The 13,012-nt window shown below is 37.0% G+C and overlaps 1 protein-coding gene across 3 annotated transcripts in view; it reads right to left on the minus strand.

Moving 5' to 3' along the window:
• Positions 1-4,354: 4,354 nt before the first annotated feature.
• Positions 4,355-13,012, minus strand: part of LOC121813389 — an 11,185-nt gene continuing 2,527 nt past the window's right edge. The window contains exons 4-9 of one of the 3 annotated variants that reach the window (XM_042217123.1): positions 9,519-11,147; positions 7,772-8,035; positions 6,767-7,015; positions 5,799-5,903; positions 5,566-5,631; positions 4,355-5,351 (exon numbers count right to left, since the gene is read on the minus strand). In XM_042217123.1, coding sequence (XP_042073057.1) covers positions 5,245-5,351; positions 5,566-5,631; positions 5,799-5,903; positions 6,767-7,015; positions 7,772-8,035; positions 9,519-9,549 — 822 coding nt within the window. In that variant the 5' untranslated portion in view covers positions 9,550-11,147 and the 3' untranslated portion in view covers positions 4,355-5,244. Of the gene's footprint in view, positions 5,352-5,565; positions 5,632-5,798; positions 5,907-6,766; positions 7,016-7,771; positions 8,036-9,518; positions 11,504-13,012 lie in introns of those variants that run through there. The other 2 variants (XM_042217120.1, XM_042217122.1) reach the window with 2 other exon arrangements.

The raw sequence follows: 13,012 nt of genomic DNA on the forward strand, positions 1-13,012 counted from the left end.
TCTTTATTAATCAGTTTTAATTTCTCTCTGGATGTAACTATCTCAGTTCTCCATATATTTTGTTTTTTAAATGAATACAGATGTTTTTAATATTGATATTCTTCTTTATGTTATTATTAGTTTTTTGATGGTCGCTGCAATTTTGTCTCAAATCTGAAATCAATACTGGCTTTATTCCATCATTTTGGTTGGTAAATATGTCCCCTATCATAGTTGAACTGAACAAATACAGTAGATAACCTATGCAGTACAATACAGAAACCTTTCCCTTTCAGAAAGAATGACTTTGATGTTTTCCTTTTCTCCAAGGTCAAAGAGCTAGAGGATGAAGTCATCGAGCTCCGTGCTGAGAAAGTTAAGAGGTGGGCAGATGAGAAGGAGCTACAGACCACACAGAGGAAACTTGAAGCAAAGAATAATGAGGTGAATTTTTCATTACTTACAATGAAGAATCCGATGGTTTGAGGTTACTTAGAATCATTATCATAGATAATTTATGGCAAAGGGGTGTGATTAAATAAGTGTATACTTCTTCCCACTCCCTTTCAACATGTAAATTAATCAGAATGTTTTTTTGTATGTAATTTGTATAGTATTTTTTTCTCTCTTATTTTCTTTTTTAAATGTACTTGTATATTGTTCACATGTTGAAATAAATTACCAATCAATCAATCATTCAAAGTGAGTACTCTTACTCACAGGACACACACAGCAGATAGTGGTTAAAACATTTATTTCAAAACATTAAACAACCTGAAACCACCACAGCATAAATCTTTTTCTCCTTACTCAGCTGAATGATGAAGTATCAACACTATATTAATAAAGAGAAGCAGAGGAGGAGCGATACTGAGATGAACGTGCAGTCCCTGAAAACAAAGGTGGAGACCAACGATAAAAAGGTAACTTCATTTTCACGTTTCTTTTTATTATTACATTAACCTATTACCTTATATCTTTTATTTTATACATTCAGGTTTGAATTTTACTCCAAATACCAACATTTTTGAAGATAATATATTTTAGCTGCAGTTTCTCTCTGGAAATTGCTGTTTCTATTCAATGTCTTTTTATGTTTACATTAATTATATAAACTAAAATAATCAGGTTAAATATTTGATATTTGATTTGTTTAGTTAAATGTGTTCAATGTTTCTCTTTCCCCTGAGTTAAAAGAAAAAGAGGCTGAACTCTCGAAGCTCCGTGCTGAGAAAGATAGAAGAGAACGAGATGAGAAGGAGCTGCAGACCATAAATAGGAAGCTTGAAGCCGAGAAGAAAGAGGTTCATATTTTGTTCCTTAGATTTATTTTCACAATATAAAAACAAAGTTGACATTAATTTTTTTCTCATTACAACTTTATTGTATGTAATTATATTGCATGCAGAACTCATATAAATATACCATCACCATTTTTACAGCCTCTGCTGTAGTTTAGCTACAGCAGAGGCTTGGGAAAGAGAAGCAGAGGAGGCAGGATGCTGAGATGGCCCTGAAATCCTGAATGAAGGAGCTTGAGACCAAAGACATAAAGGTTCATATCTTTAATTTAACTGCATTCAAGGTCTTCATTACTGATTTTTCATTAGAGGACAAATTTATTGAAATGGCCTAAACTTTACATTGGAAGTTCCTCAAACTATCTATAATGTGATCTTAATCCTTTCCTGTTAAATTGCATTGCGGTATATCAGTTTTATATTTGTTAATACCCAGCATATACATACATACTCTAATATGATAAATACTCTAATCTGACTTATACTTTAATAGAAGTTACTTTTAGTGATTAATTCATCCTCAGTAAGTCATTGTTGATTCCGCCCCTCAGCCATTTATGCACATAGTGGGTCCCACCTCATTTACATGTGTTCAGTTCAGTTTATTACTAACCTATACTAATACTAAAAGTGGCTGCGTGTAGCAGGAGCTGCAGCTAAGTTTGGCAAATTGCATTTGACACATTTTGTGTGTGTGTGTGTGTTTTGTCCAGAATTACACTGCACTTTTCATCTTTAAATCTTACAATCAAGATAAATGTTATAAATCTTGTAATCATATGCATCTTCAACAAATTATGGTCTGGGTGTGAAAAGTGAAGACAATGGAGCAAAGTTTGTTCAACCTCTATAACCAGCAGGGGGAGACTGCTCTGCAAATAAATGTACTCTGCTTTAACTTATGTAGGCGTTCATTACAGATTAGCCTCCTTTCTTATATTCCCTTCTCTCTCTTCCAAGTTTGAAGATAAAGTGACTGAAGTCCAGCAGCAGGTAAAAGATGAACAGAGGAGGGAGGAAGCTGAGTAAGAAGTGGAGCTCTTCAAAGGGGAGTTGGAAATGGTAGTCCTGAGTCTGTATGAGTTGAGTACATAATTACAATGTCACTGGCTGTGGATATGGTTCATGTAGTCTGGGTCTAAAGCACTCAGATCGTTTCCTCTTCGTTCCTAAACCTCTGTTTGTCTTCTTTTCTCTGTATTTGTCATATTATCACAGCACTAAAGTAGAAGAACTGATAATGTTTTTTTTTTTAGATTCACACTAAAATCTGAAAAATAAAGCAAATGATTTACAGATCATTATATTGGTAAAATGAAAGTGTAACCTGGTTTTTGTGTGTATATAATCTTTTATTCAGCCAAAGACAGCAGCAGAGAAATCTTTGACAGCGTCTCACATTTTTGGAGGAAACTGTGATTAAAAGAGATCTTCCTATCTTTATCTGGGTTGCAGGGCGGCTGGAGCATAACCCAGAATTGATAAAAGGCGGGTTAACCTTGGACAGGTCGCCAGCCCATCGCAGGGCTAACACAAAGAGACAGAGTTCCATTTGGCCCTCATTCACACGTATAGGTAAATTGGAAACAGTAATTAATCTAGGTCTATTAACTGCATGACTTTTAATTGTGTGAGGAAACCAAAGCAGCCAGAGAGAACCCACTTGAAACTACACTGATTGTGAATTTGAACCCAGGACCTTCTTGCTGTGAGGCAACAGCACTAACCACCACACCATTGAGCTCTCAAGCTAGGCTTAAAAAAAGTAGGAAAGCTAAGATTACAGTGATTTTACTGATGTTTGAAATCTCATGTGATCTTGTGAATTTCGTGAGTCCAGGCAACTAAGCACTCTCACTAGATTGTAACATGTCATCTCAACAAGAACAAATTAAGTTGTTGAATTTCATGCAGATGCTACATGATTTAATTAGGTTCACCATAGAAACATGAAATTATTTTGTTCAATATAAAAACAAAGCAATTTCAATTTTTTTAGTGTATAAACCAATGACTGTATAAAAGATAGACGACGCGACAGCACCTCAAAAATGAAGCCAAAACGTCTCTATCGCCCCCTGGTGTCTGGCTGCAGTATAGGTCATTAAACCCCGCCTCCTCCATGTTAGCGGATGGAATAAAATAAATTTATTCTCCTCAGATAAATTTTTTCCAAGGATTCTTTCTTTTGTTATCAATAGTTCTCATCACGCTGATTGATGTCCAAGTGGTCTCCTGTCCCATAAGTTTGATTCTAATTCCTACCGCGGTGATGTTAAATTGGGATGAAAAGCTTTGACTGGCAGCTGCAGTCACGGAGAAATTTGCGTATCTCTGTTCGGGAATAGCAGATAGAGCATAGGCTCTGAGAGGAGGACCAGCGTTTACGCTACGAAAACACGATCGAGTGTTTTAACCTGACAGCCTGCCGATTCTGTACTGTACAGGAGAGACGTCATGGAGGAGATCATCTGCAGCGATCAGGACACAATGTGATGTAAAAAAAAAAAAAAAAAAAGCATGCAAACTTGCACTAAAAAATCTGCAAAACAGCGACGTGAAAGGTGAACCGCGTTATAGCGATGGACCACGGTAATTTTGAAGGTAAGTCATAACATACCCTTCATAAATACTAATGTATAGAAGCCCACCAGCAATCATTCATTTTTTGTGTGGCTTTTTTTCACGGTTTGTTAACATGCTGTGTAGGTGTGTACTTGACTAGCTGATATCGACATAACGGGAAACATCTGGTTTGACTATTCTTCACCTGTAGTTTGAATGCTGAACATTTGCCTGTTTAAATCATAAGACCAGTCACTATACAGAGATGTGCTTCTGAATGTGGACGATGTGTCTTCCGCTGCAGTAATGCAGTTCTGCTTGTGTTGAGTGATGTAAACTACTGATCGATCTAAACTCTTTAAACATCAAAATTGATCATTAGATTTTTTATGACACAACAGTGGTGAGTGTTCCCACCTTCTGCTCTTTGTAACTTAACATGATCTTTCCGTTTTCGAGTTTTGGACATGATTTTGGAGTATATCTTCGCAGTAGCGATTGACGGCAAAGTAAAGCTACCGGAAACGTACAACCCTACATCCGGTCTCAAACCAGGAAGTTAGCATTTTCTCGTTCACAGGGTCTATTCCCAGTTCATGTTCACAAACATAAAAGTTCATAAATATAATGATTTCATGGTTTTTAGTGATTTAATGTATTTGCATTATATGGTTGATCGCTGAATCAATTTGCCAAATGTGTAAGTCAGTTCTAACTATGCATTTATATTAATCGACAATGACGGCAATACTGTTGTGACTATGACAGCAGGAGAAGTTAAAGGTTTAACTAAGGTTTAAAAAAGAGTGCAAATGAAAGCATTTAAATGCTGACAAATATAATGTACTTTTTTGTATTCCATTTTTCTTTGTTAAAAAGAAGAAAAATATAGTTTTATAAATGCAGCTGAAATACAGGTTAACAAACTCCAATGCATTTTTAGATCAGATGAGGGTGGCTGTACAAAACGGTATAGAAGTAGATATAAATATATAAATAGTGTACAAATTCTCTACATAAAACATGTTGTGAGCATGCAGTGTGTGTCATTACATTTTGTGTGAAGGCAGAATCAGAAGTGATCTTATCTTAAAGTTAACAGGGGGCAGTCAATTTTCTGCACTTATGCACTCAAGGAAAAAAAAACACGTTTAGTACACAAACTAAAATGCAACACAGAGTTCATTCATGACCACCATTATCAAAAATATATATATATTATTATTTTTATTTATTTATTTCTTAAATGGGTTTACTTAAAAAGAGGCCAGTGAGGATTTCCAGTTCTAGTGTATTTCTTTATTTCGTTCTTTCTTTTTAATATGTATATTTCTTTGCAGGTGCAGTGTGGACCACAAAGTGGGTTAAAGTGCTTAAACATATCACCGTTATCTCTTCATCAGCTGTCAGCTTTATATGTCAGCACAGTGCACGACGTGTGTGTGCAAACGCATCTGTATGCAGCCTTAGATGATAACAACAAGGACCTCTTCCTCAGTCGTCGACCTAACAAAAAAAAGAAAAAAGTAAAGATGCAAATGACCAGACAGGAAATGAGTGTGCTTAGCACCAACATGTCGGGGGCATTTCACTCATATGAGTCATTTCTGGATTGTGGGACTCAATGTTTAAATTTGAATTGGTGCCATTATTATTATTATTATTATTATTATTATTACTATTTAGATTAATAACAAGGTCTCTGTATATGTGTGTTAACCTTTTCTCCTGCACTTTTGTGTGTAGATGACTTCAGTGTACGGCACGACCACAGGGTCAATTTTACCTGCAGCAAAAAAACAAACAAGCAAAGTGTTGCAGAGCATTTAAATGATAAAAGTTGGACACATGTTTATTTGTTTCATTTACAATATTTTAGCGGAGTGAAACTAACAGTCTTCTGATTGTTACTCTTCATATCTCACAAGATAGTAATTTCTTCTGCATGCATACCTTTGCTGCTGAGGCTGAGCAGAACAGCTGAGAACAATAAGAGGAAGATGCAAGCCACAGGAAACCGAAAGTGTGTCAGGCCAGGATGACGCAGTTCAAGATGTCCTGCTTCAAAGCACAAAAACCACAGGTTAGCATGATGATGGAAACAACTATGTCCACTGTGTACATGGCTCTTTATTATTCTTTATTTTCATCATCAGTGATTTAGGGCAGAACAGAACTGAGGATCCTTCGATTTGCCAACCAATTTATCAGGAACAGAAAAGAAAGTCCCCTGACATCATTGCACCATTTCACCTCCTTAAATCTGTCAGCTGCACATGCATGACACATCCAGTTTACAGGATTTCACTGTTGTCACTGGAGAAGGCTGTGAAGTCTAAGCTTAACCACAACGCTCCTTCAATGTGTGAGACGTCACACTTTCTGAAGATGTCGAGGAATTCTGCTGTTTTGACAAATTAACATGCATAACCATTACTGCACAATGCCAGAACATATGTAATGTCAACAGGTGATGAAACTGGATAACTTGCATGAGCATAATCATCTTACTCCTACTTCCTCTCTGTATCTAAGATGGTGAACATTGACAGCAGGGAGTGGACCGCTTCACAATCAAACTTTTACTTTTATTACCCCATCAAGTACCAGCAAAGTCTGTACTGGTACTTGTCAGGATACATTTTTTGACGTAAAATAGCACATATAAGTAAAAGATTAGATGAATTTATCTTTGTAAGCCAACAGTTATGTTGTTAAATGCGATTCACATAGTCATCAACAAAACTTTCAAAATACGACCATCCTGATATCATCACACTGCCAGGAGCAGTTTGATCAATTTAAAGCAGCTTAGATTCAGTAGGTGTTAGCCAGTATACATTTGTTCCTAATAAAATTCACTCTACAGTTAAACAAAGTAATAATAATAATAATAATAATAATAATAATAATATTCTTACCTCTGACAGTCATCCAGCTGTCAGGTGATTCTCCTGCTCCAGAGATGTTGCACTTGTAGAGTCCCTCATCACATTTAGAGACTCTGTAGATAGTCATGTTTCCTGTTGAGCTGCGCCCAATAAGAAGCTCATTTTTGTAAAATTCACTTATGACATTATCATAGAGAGTGGCCATGTATTTACAGTTCAGAATTACAGTATCTCCCTCCATCACAGGATGAACGGGACTCTCCAGGATCACTGAACCAGCTGAAACACAAATATGCAAAAGGTCAACGTGATACTGGAGTCTACTCAGTTCTGGCTATTTTAATTGAAACAAACAAACAAACCAACAAAGAGCAAAACTTCTTCTTCTTGTCACGCTATAAATTTACAAAATCAAGAATCCATGCTGGTATAAAAAAATCTAAGTTAATTAAGTAATGAGAAAGTACATTAAGACATACATTATACTCAAACATGCATGTGCACTCTGTCAGGTTAATATTAATTAATAGAACTGGGTATGTCAGCAGTGTCACCGGGAAAGCAGGAGGACGGGACAAATGCAAACATTGCGTTATTTAAGACTACTGAGCTGGGCAGAGGGTGGGAGAGTTATGTCTTCAAGCAGACTGTAAGCAAATGGACACAGAGGTGCTCAACAAGCTGGAAGTATTTTTTGTTTCTGTTATCCCCAATAAACTTTGCAAGGAAAGTTTATGTTTTCTAAATTATGATTCTTCACGTTGAATACCTCCCTACCACAGACAGTTTGCAGTATATTCCACAACAGCATTTCTCGAAGCCCTGAATCACAACTGAACTGCTTTTATTAGCTTGCCAGATGTTGACATCTTTACATGAGTTTGTTTTTCATCATCATTCATTTAGAGTCCTTAGAACAGGAATGCAAAATATTTTTAAAAAAGAAAGAATTTGAAACACGTGACCTGACAATTAGATTCATATTTTAAGTCCATTGTTAACAGAGGAATGAAAAATATCTTAGTGGAAACCTACCTGTTACTGTGATGGTGACAGCATCGAAGCACTCGCCTGCTGCAGACTCACACCAGTAAACTCCAGTGTCTGCTGGGTAAAGGTCACTGATGGAGCAGTGAGTTTCATCTATTCCATTTGAGGATGAGGGACATGTTGTGTTTATGTATAAGGACGTGTTCCTCTTAATACGCCACACTGAGGAGTTGTCCTGCTGCCCACAGCTCATGGAGACAGACTCATACTGGAAGAACTGGGATTTGTTGGGAATGATTCTTAGAGAAGCTGCACAAAACAGATAAATGATGGAAAGCTCAGATTTTTAATTAAACATGTTACACATGCACAAATATATTTAGGTTATTAGTGGAAACATTCTTATTTACTGACACAAAGGCATACTTTGCAGGAATGATAATTTATGAGTATTTTCATACTATTGTCCATGTCTATGAAGTTGAAAATAAAGTGCCTAAACCATACATTAACCCTTTAAGACCTACCATAGAACCAAGTCCGCCAGAGCTTATATTATATTTTTACATGCTGTGGAGCCATTTTTGGGAGCATTTCAAGTTGCTATACATCAATGCTACCATTATAGCCCAAATTTTAATAATATGTATGCATTAGGTGCATAGTAATTACATAAATTGCAAAAAAAGTGCAATAAACTGCAAAAAAATTGAAAATCGTTTTTGCTTTTTTAACATATATTTGTAGTTAGAGAAATTTAAGAGGCTTATCCCTCAAAACTGTAAATACAAAAAAGTTGCACAAAATAGTTTCCTACCACAGGAAATTTATTTTGAGTGTCTTCATAGTTTTATTTTTGAAATACACCAATTTTTATATACTGCAGGAAAAACGAAAATAAATATTGTAGTGCAAATTTGCAAAAAAGCAGCATATGCATCAAAATAAACTATTTCCAGCAGTGCAATATGAGTCCTAAGCATCCCAGAAACGACACAGAAAGTCATAAAGTCAAAGATAACTTTTAAAAAGAGCAGTATAGGCTCTCAGGCCCTGATGATAAACAAACTACATTTCCACGACAATGACGTAACTTCCGGTTTTGGGCAGGTAATGGCGGACATGCGAAAGTTCGCTCTAACGTCTATTCCACCGTAGGAAGTGTTACGAACAGCTGATTGGATCGGCAAAGCGTGTTTCTGGAATATTATGTTTTTGTGCCTGCAAGCGCTTTTTATGCAGTTTTTGCAAAGCTATATGTGGAAGGAAACCGTGACCTAGGACAAGCTGATGGCACAAGATATAAGTACAACTCCTCCGGTTTCATATGCAAAAAAAATTATTGCACTAGCTTATGTGGTTGCAGTGCTACTGCAATCTAAAAATAGTTACGCAAAACAGAGCGTGCCAGCTCTGACCGGTTTTAAAGGGTTAAATCAAAAGTTGCTACAATGAATAAAGTTGGTCTAATTTAGCCTTTAAGACTTTAAACATCCTTGAACTAAAGTTGAATATTTTCTCAACACACACCAGAAAAAAATAAATAAAAACTAGTAAACTTTAAACATCAAAATTCAAATATTTGCTACTTCTGCTAAATCGTGTCACATTGCCTCCAGTTGTGAGAGCAGATGTGAAAGTGAACTGTAAAAGAAACCACTTCCTCATCACAGCCCAGACTAAATTTTGATGTTATTTGAATTTTATTGTCTTTATAGAGCACAAATTAAACACATTAGTCAGCCGCTAAAGTGGATTTCAGACGGCACTCACATATAAATACAGTACTCACCAACAATAGCACAAAGTGTGATGACCTCCATGATACTTGGCTGCTGATATACTCACTGGCTCAATGGTGGCCTGAGAAGGTTAAGTCACACCTCTGTCACAGAGGCCACAGCTTCCTGCTGGTGTGGATACGTAAAGCATCACATCTCACAGTCAGGGGTTGTGGCTCCACCTTATTTACTTCAAATCAACCACCTTCACCTAAACAAGTACAAAAGCCTAACCCTTTGTGTGTATCACATTAAATGTGTAACAATTAAGATGTAAAGACTTGTGCATTAATACTGTTCAAAATGTCACGATCCTGGCACGTCCTCCCACCCCAAAATGATCCTGTTTTTCACTGAGATTTATTGTTATCATTCATTTAGAGCTGAAAGATAGATTTTGGTTACATATTGTCATGACCCAGCTCCTAGTAACTAATTAGCAACCAATCGCCATAATCATTTATAAATTTATGTTTATAGTGACCAACTGCCATTCTCATAAGTGAGAAAAAACAGCCTCTGAAAAACATAAAGATACCCATATGGAAAAGATAAATATATAAATCTATAAAGGTTTGTATCTGTCTTGTGTAAAACTTGTATGGAAAGCATACAAGAGTGAAAACAGATATAAGATCCCTTGAAAAATTACATAAATGGAACTTGTATGTTTTGGATACTTACTTAAACAGTATATGAAAGTGTCCACTTTCATGAGTAAATCATATAAGCCTTATATGATTCACTATATGAAGCAAGCTAAAGCTGATGTAAGTCTTTTTATAAGTTTTTCTTTTCCATATGGGTATGTAAAACAGAATTGTCAGGATTGCACGTGTGTGTGTACATAATATTCATTCCTGTCTCTCAAGAGACGTTAGGCAGGGTGTCACAAAGATATTATCTTGTGGGGAAGATTTTGTACTGAAGATGTTACTACAAAGAAGCTTATACAAAAAAGGACAATTTAACAAAACAAAAACAAGCCCCTATTTTGTCTTTAGTGTCATCTCATTGGCTGATTTACTGTGTAAAACTGTAATACTCACTGAAGACAAAAACACCTGAAATAACCTCTTAGTATATTTTAAATAGGAACTCAAATTCTGCATCTGGACTCCAGTTAAAGGCAGATGAACTGTATATAAAAAACAAGATACAACATGTATAAAAGTACACGAAAAGAAGTCTGTAGTGGAAGCATGTTGAACACTGAAGAGAGTATTTTGATCCAAAACCATTGCTGTTATCAGTAAATCATGTGTAAAGGCAAAATTTAGGATGGATCCATGTTTTTAGGCATATGAATCATTTGTGGACATATTTGATATGAGAGCTAATCCAAAATTGATAAGAGGCTAAATTATGAGGGGTCTGTTTAATTTTTAGAGTTAATGGGCCCAGAAAAGTTCATTTCCCATTTTTTCAGTTGTACAAAGAGTAACTATCACAATAAAAATGTATTTAATTTTTATTGTTTTATTTATGTAATTTGTATTTCAGTGATGTTTTTTTCTTAAAAACACATTTTAAAAGTCTTTGCAGGCTTTGTGAGTCAGCTGATGGTGAGGCATTTATTTACAGACGAGTCTTTGGAGCCTCAGAAGAGAATAAAGAGGATCTCTTCCTCAGTGGTTCCCCTGAAAAACAAAGAACATAGTTCATGAAAAGCGTGAACCACACCTTACACCTTACACGTTTTTATACCACCTACATGAAGTCTCACAGTCTGCACACACTGTGAGACTTCATGTATGCAGGCTTAATTCTTCTGATGTTTTAAAAATCGTATCTCCAAAAGTTGATACTGTTCATCTGGAAGTAGTGTTTTCAGCGGGAGAAACATTTCGTCACTCATCCAAGTGACTTCTTCAGCCCCAGCTGGCTGCAGGTTTCCCCAATCTTATAAACAGAGTGTCCTCAGCAGCCAGAAGAGAGAAGGATGTGACACTGAGGATGTGGACAAGTGGGCGAAGAATTTGTCTGGTCTGACAGATAGCTCACCCAAACAGAGAAAAACATCCTTGCTAAAGGGTTGAATTTTCCTGTCACGCTGAGACAAATCCAGCTAGTGGAGCTGATCACAGCCACAGAAACAGCAATTCAAAACAACAATATTGCTGAAGTGGAAGCAGAGCAACTACAGATGAAAGTTTCAGCCTGTCTCAACAATGCAAAGCTCCCAGCATCCAGCATCACCATGGAGAAGAAGAAGGCACTCGCATCACTTAGTAATGACAACAACATTATCATCCTTCCGGCAGACAAGGGTATAGGTGCACAGTTTTGCTAAACCAGAATGGTCAATGGTAACTTTATTGTCCCCCCCAAAAATAAACCCAGAGAAAAATAACAAAATTTTATCATCAACAAAAGTGCAATGTGCAATGGCAACAACACATACGGTTTAGTGTTATTAACCATGATAATAGCAGTAGGTATAAAAGACAATCTACGTCTCTTTGTCTTCACTGCAGGTACTTTATAACGACGACCTGATGGAAGCAGTTAAAAATCATTAAAGAGAGGATGATCTGAACACAACAAGACAGAGCTTGCCTTCCTCCAGTTATAAAACTCCACAAGCTGGACCTGAGACCTCCCTGAAATCTGACCAGCCACTTTAACCAGGTTGCTAAGTCTGGTCTTATTATTCAAGGACATACTACCATACCAAGCAATGATACAGAAGGTTAAAACAGATTCAGTAAAACTTTTATAAAAAAGAGTCATCATTTCAGATGAAACATTAAAACCTCCTTAAAAAGTACAGTCTTTGTTGAACCTTTTTCACTGTAGCAGCAAGATGAGACTCAAAGGACAGAGCCTTATCAAGAACAACCCCCAAATACTAGATAGACTATCATGAGAAAATTTTATCACTGCTCAGTGATGAAAATACTTATGAGCCCCTGCAACGAGACCCAGGAAGTGGCTACAGGAAGAGGGTGCTAGATTGTCTGAATCAGTTAGAACAAGACAATTCTATTGACTGGACATCATACCACAGGCTATACCCAGGGGAATCTACACCAAGTCTGTATGGTTTACCGAAGATACATACGGATGATGTTTTGCTTTGCTGTGTTTTAATGTGAAGTGTGCTTATCTATTTTTTATATTGCATGTTCTGGAGAGACTCCGCCATTTCCCGTTTTACTAACTGGACACACCTGAGAGGAAAGGAGGGAGTGGTAATTTACAGAGTGTGCTCAGTGACACATAACACTGGTGGAGCTTGGCATTAAGGGGGGAGGAAGATACAGCGCCAGCGACCAAGGACGCGGAGCGAGCGGTCCGACTGCTGCAGCAACAGGAGGCCAGATTACGCGTCTGCGGGAAATTAGAGGCGGTGGGGAGGGCCGGTGCCGATTGGCGGTTACAAAGAAACGGCGGGCAGAGTTGAGAGCTCTGCCCACCCGGGGTCTTTTGACTTGTCCCCTTTAATGAATGGCATCTGCCTAAAAGAGTAGTGACTGCCGCTGCCTTTCTTTCTTTAGCGCAC

This window comes from Haplochromis burtoni, unplaced genomic scaffold, assembly GCF_018398535.1.
Source record: "Haplochromis burtoni strain Fernald_Lab_line unplaced genomic scaffold, NCSU_Asbu1 Contig_1612, whole genome shotgun sequence".
Classification (NCBI taxonomy): Eukaryota; Metazoa; Chordata; class Actinopteri; order Cichliformes; family Cichlidae; genus Haplochromis; species Haplochromis burtoni.